This window comes from Erinaceus europaeus, chromosome 2 (assembly GCF_950295315.1).
Source record: "Erinaceus europaeus chromosome 2, mEriEur2.1, whole genome shotgun sequence".
Lineage (NCBI taxonomy): Eukaryota > Metazoa > Chordata > Mammalia > Eulipotyphla > Erinaceidae > Erinaceus > Erinaceus europaeus.
The window spans coordinates 8,119,818-8,126,003 of record NC_080163.1 but is presented as its reverse complement, the minus strand read 5'-3'; the positions used below and the strand labels follow the sequence as shown (position 1 = coordinate 8,126,003).

At 41.1% G+C, this 6,186-nt stretch overlaps 1 protein-coding gene across 1 annotated transcript; it reads right to left on the bottom strand.

The window, feature by feature from the left end:
* Window positions 1-1,191: 1,191 nt before the first annotated feature.
* LOC103123633 (vomeronasal type-1 receptor 4-like) lies at window positions 1,192-2,073 on the bottom strand. The gene has a single exon (XM_007534292.2). It carries the CDS (start codon window positions 2,071-2,073, stop codon window positions 1,192-1,194), a length of 882 nt encoding a protein of 293 aa, XP_007534354.1.
* Window positions 2,074-6,186: the final 4,113 nt, after the last annotated feature.

Sequence of the window (6,186 nt, the reverse complement as noted above, 5' to 3'; positions counted from 1 at the left end):
GTGCTTCCTACCTTTCTCCCTCTCTCTCTTCCATATAAAATTTTATTTTTACCTATCCAAAATAAGTAAATAAAATAAATTAATTATGTATCTGGAAAAAAAATAAAATAAATTAATTAATTAAAATGTAAAATGACAGCAAAAATCTCTATAATATTTTTGACCTTCTATTTAAAAAAACTCAATTCACTGTAAGAATTAAAAAAAAAAACTATGTGACAAATAATAAGATACTGTGGGGCTATGTGTAAGCTTGGTAGAGCTTAGGAAAAACTCCTTCTCCCAATACCTGGATGGAGGTCTGGGAAAGACACCCCCTTGTTAGCCTCTCTCACAGAGATGAGCAAAGGGGAAAAATGTCTCTGACTCAGTTTTCACTTATCAGACTTTCAAGCCAACAGAGATCTCACTACTTCTCCCCACTAACTGCAGGCCACATGGATGCTTGCTTTAAGGTTAACTCAAAGTTCACATAGTCACCCAGAGTTCACACAATCACCTCACTTTTAGAACATGCTCCATCATACATCTCAAACCCCAGATAAGAGAAACTCCACACTCCATGGCCTTTGATATCTATCTAGCCTTGTTTATCTTCTCTCTGTCTCACCCTACTGGTTTAACTGCAATGTTTCTCTCAAATACCTTTGGATAATTAAGTTGCTTACATCATGGAGAATAATTGTCTTGATTTTTATGTATCGCATCAATTCCTGTCATACCAGCCCCCTACCATAGGGGAAAGCTGACCTTTAAGAAACCTGTAATTTTTGACATATTTGAAAAATGTTCTTTGGTTGGTTCAAGCCATGCCCACATGCCAATAAATGTGAGTGTTCAAATTTTCCCCAGTGTCTCTTTTCTCTATGGCTGTATTTCTTGAACAAAGCAAGGGAAAACCGGTCATTTACCTTCCTGGCAGAGAGGCAACCCATGTAAGCTCCAGCAAGGTACATCCCCCTTTTGATTGCTATTAGACTTTACTTTTTATCAATTTGGAATTAAGTCTATTCTTAATGACTTGATTGCATCATAACTAATAATAATCCTGAGGGTTTTGAAAAAGTTGATGGACTCAGCAATGTTATTCAAAAGCACATCACTTACATTTATTTTCCTGGTACATCACTTACATATATTTTATTTTATTATTGTGAGGACATGGATTCTTCATGCAGACAAACAGAGTCCTCATAGTCTGGAGCAGTGGCTCATGAGGAGGAAGGGGCTGACAGTGGGGAAAGATGCAGCCAGTAGAGCAGAGAGGTTCACCAACAGCCAGCTTGGATTCTTTGACAGAACAATGCAGAGGTGACAGATAGAGGAGAGGGTGTAGCAGGTGACAAAGGTGCTGACCAGTATCAGGATGTTCTGGGTGGCCCTGGTCTCAGGGGAAGCTCTGGTGGTGACACAAGCTCTGTGAAGGTGCTGGACCTGTTGCTTGTGCCTGTGGAGCATGGAGACCATGGAGCCACTGGCCCAGAGCATGAGGCCCAGATAGAGCATGTCAGGGATGGAGAGCAGTACTGTATGCAGTGAGGCTGCGATTTCATGCTGAAGTATTACAGAACAATATCCAATAATTCTCCTCTTTGTGATATTTTTACTCTCTGAATTACCACTTATATGTACCGCAACCATGAGATTGAATGACATGCTGAGTATCCAAGTCAGGACCGTGTAGTGCTCAGTATTCTGGGCAGCTCTGTCTCTGTGTTTGGCCCATATGGACGTCCAGGGACTGATGGTGACCATCTGACACACACTCAGGAGGCAGGTGGTGCCTATGGAAACACCCCTGCCCACTCTGTGAAGATAGAAGACAAGTTTGCATCCCAAATCATTGAGAAATTCTCTTACCCCAAAAGCTGCCATGGTCTGTGTGATTCCTTTGGAGAGAATGACCATAGAGTTGGCGATGGTCAGGTGTCTGAGAATCACACCTGTGGGTCTCACCCTGAGCTCAGAGAAGTGTAGGGAGATGCAATGGAAAAACAGAGAGCAGTTCCCCAGCAAACCCAGTAAAATCTGCAATGCAAAGACAAGTCCCACTGCCACATTCCCAAAGGTCATTCTGGTTTCTATAAAATGGCCTTTCATCTTCATTCTTAGAGCAGCAGGGAGAATGGCTGTGCAGGCAGCATGGGAGCTGGAGGCTTCTAGGATTCATCCCTGCAAGTTCCTATGACGGCATGTTTACCGGATTGCTTTTCTTTTGATTAGTGTCTTTCTTTTGTGTCATTGTTGCTTGCTTGCTGCTGCTGCTGCTGCTGCTGGCACTTCACTGTACAGGCTTTGTCTGATAGAAAGAGGTAGACAGACACAGACAGGCATGGATAAGGGAAAGACACAACAGCACTGACATTTCTCAAACCTAGATCACAATGTGGCAATGCAGGTGCATAATCCAAGTGAACCCTGTTTCTGATGATTAGTAAAATTGTAATCTTTGATGATAATGAGCATTCAAAAATACTTCATTTCTGTAAATCACTCATAGGACACTAGGCAAGTTGTGGTGGTGAAGTCCTCAGAGATGAAACATGGGCACTCCCATGTTTTTATCCTGCATAGAAAAAAATGTACTAGACACAGATGAGGCACAGGAGCAGAGTGAGGGGGCTTGTTGTAAAGTAGGGATTTCTAAATCTTTGTTTATTTATTAATTGGATAGAGACAGGCATAAATTGAAAGAGGAAGAGGTGATATAGAAGAGAGAAAGTGGTCAGGGGTGGATGGCATACTGGTCATGCAAATGGACTCCCATGCCTGAGGCTCCAAAATCCCAGGTTCAGTCACCAACAGCACCATAAGGGTGAACTGAGCAGTGCTCTGGTGAGAGAGAGAGAGAGCGATAGATAGATAGGTAGATAGATAGATAGATAGATAGATAGATAGATAGATAGATAGATGCAACACTGCTTCACCACTTGCAAAGCTTTCCACTTGCAGATTTTGACCAGGGGCTTGAACCCAGGTCCTTGAGCATTGCAACATGGGCACTCAATGAGGTGCACCATCACTACCCCCTTTTTTAATGAGTTCTTCTCCCCCTTCCCCTTATTGTTCTACTCCTCCTGCTCTTCCTCCTCCTCCTCCTTTTCTTTCATGATTATTGCTGGGGCTCACTGCCAGCAATATTAATCCATTGCTCCTGTGATCATTTTTTATTTTGATACAACAGAGAGAAATTGCAAAAGGAGGGAAAAATAAATATGGAGAAAGACAAACACCTGCAGACCTGCTTCACTGCTTGTAATGCAACACCCACCCTTTGGACGTCATACTATATGTATTTAACTGGTGTGCCACTGCCTAACCTCTACCTATCTTTCCACACTCCTCAGTCAAGATAGCTGGGATCAGGAAATCCCAATCAAGGTTTTGCTGTTGTTGTTGATAGACATTTTACAATACATGACATTACTTTCCGATTATTTAGAATTTCCTCAAATTCTATTCATGTATCAATTCATTCTGTTCATAAGTCAACTCTAAATCAAGGTGAGAATCAATGGTAGAAACAGGTAAGAAAGTTCAGTTGATTGCAGAGAAACCTTCCCTGACCACATTAGTAACACAACCAGTATCTGCTATAAGTTATTTGTAAACAGAATTTGAAGAAAACACCTTGGATTTCAGAAAATCCTTCAGTCACACTGTCTGTACCGGATAAGAGGACTTCAGTAGATACATTCAGCTTTTCTAAAATTTTATTTTATTATTTATTTATTATTGGATAGTGAGAAATGGATGGGGGAGATAGAGAGAAAAGAGACAGAGGGAGACACTTGTAGCCCTGCTTGAGCACTGATGAAGCTTTTCCCCTGCACGTGGGGACCAGGGTCTTGAACCTGGGTCCTTGTGCACTTTTATATGTGCACTTAGCAAGTTGTGCCACTGCCTGGCTCCTTTTCCTGCTTTTTATAACAAAAAAGGTGACTCACAGACACCCCTCCACAATCCTGAGAATGTATTTTTGTTTTATCAGAGTAACTTAAGGTAGGTTTCTAAACTATGAATATTACACATCATAAATTCTAATGCAATATAATTATTGTTACAGATTCATTTCTAATTTCATTAGAGAATTAGGAGAGAAAGGACCATAGCATCACTCTGGAATATATAGTGCTAGATATCGAATGAGGAACATGTCGTTAAGACCCCAAGGCTTTATAGACTGTGCTGCCTCATAAGTACCACAGGTGCCATTTATACTTGGATTAAGCAGCAACAAACCCTGACAACAATGACTGAAGTGGTGTAGAAAGTGTACTCAGAGATAGGGATTCATCTACCAGTCCCTGTCTCTTCCCAGCCCAGCTCCTGTTTCAGGAAACCTCACCCTGTGTCTCTGGGACTGGTGTCCTATCCCCACAGGATGCCTTAGCTGACAATCACTCACCAGACTCCTGATGCACCTCCTTCTTACAGACTATGCTCTCAGCTGGCACAGGAGGTCCTGGCTCTCAGCTGTTGCAGGGACAGGGGACTCAGTGGAAATGGACCATGGCCCCTGGCTGTGTGATCAGATGCAGCCAGACCCCAAGATATGGCCTTGTGATCAGTGACCTCAACTCCCTGCTGAGCTCCAGTCAGCATGTCACCAGGAGTAACAGTGACAGGGCAGTCTTTGGGACTGGGGACCCTAATGGGAAAAGCCCAGGTGCTGACTGAGAGGCAGTGACACAATTTGCACAATGACCCCCACAGAGACAACTGCATAGGGGAGAAGAGCTCTCTTTTCTCAGAGTCCTTGGAGCAGCAGGGGATCCTCAGAGGAGCAAGAAGGGCTGGGTTCTAATAGGATGATATTGGCAGAGCTCTTGGTCTCCTGGCTTCTCTGCTGTGCTGACTTGTTTTTCTGCCAAAAACTTAAGTAATTCCCAGACTCTGAAGGGATCCAGATTATACGATATGAGCAGAAATTGCTATATGACAAAGAATCCATTTACAATAAAGGTTCTCAAGAAATTAGGAATGGAAGGAACATCTCTCAATAAAATAAAGACCATATATGACAAACCTATGGTTAACAGTATGCTCAACAGGCAAAAACTGAAAGTTTTCCCCTAAAATTAAGAAATTATAAAGGATGTCCACTGTTACTACTTTTATTTGGCATAGTCCAAGAATTTCTTACCACTAAAATTTGGCAAGAAGGAGATATTAAAGATACAATTTGGGAAGGATGAAGCTTAATTATCATTAAATGGATAGATAGATAAAGATATAGATACATAAATAGATAGCATAATAATTATACAAAGAGACTCTCATGCCTGAGGCAGCAAAGATTCAGGTTCAATCCCCCACACCACCATAGAAAATATGGTATTATCTCACTCTCAGGCAGAAGTTGAAAAACAAGATCAGAATAAACAAAAGTAGAACCTGAAATGGAATTGGAGTATCACACCAAAGTAAAAGACTCTGGGGTGGGGGTGGGCGGATGGGGATAATACAGGTCCAAGAAGGATGATAGAGGACCTAGTGGGGGTTGTATTGTTATATGGGAAACTGGGGAATGTTATGCATGTACAAACTATTGTATTTACTGTTGAATGTAAAACATTAATTCCACAATAAAGAAATAAAAAAAGGAAAAAGAGAGAGAGAGAGAAAGAAACAAAAAAAGGATATCGTTTTTTGCAGATCCTAAGCTTTTATATCTAGAAGACACCAAAAATTCTGCCAAAAGATTATTGTGTAAGTGGGTTAAATGCAGTAGGTGCAAAGTTCAAGGAAGAACATAAGAATCCTGGTTCGATCACCTGGCTCCACACCTGCAGGGGAGTTTCCTCACAAGTGTTGAGGCAGATCTGCAGGCATCTCTTTCTCTCCGCCTCTTTGTCTTCCCCTCCTCTCTCCATTTCCTCTGTCCTATCCAACAATGATGACAATATCAACAATAATAACTACAAGACTTAAAAAAAGGGCAAAAAAAGGATTAAATTAATATTTAAAAAACTACTGGAAATCATCAGTAAATTTAGTACAGTAGCAAGTTAGAAAATCAACACTAATAAATCTGTGGCATTTCTTTTATAATTTCTTTATTGGGTAATTGAAGTTTTCACATTCTACAGTAAATATAATAGTTTTACAAAACATTTCTCAGTTCTCCACATAATAATACAGCCACCACTAGGTCCTCTGTCATCCTTTTCCAGGACCTTTACT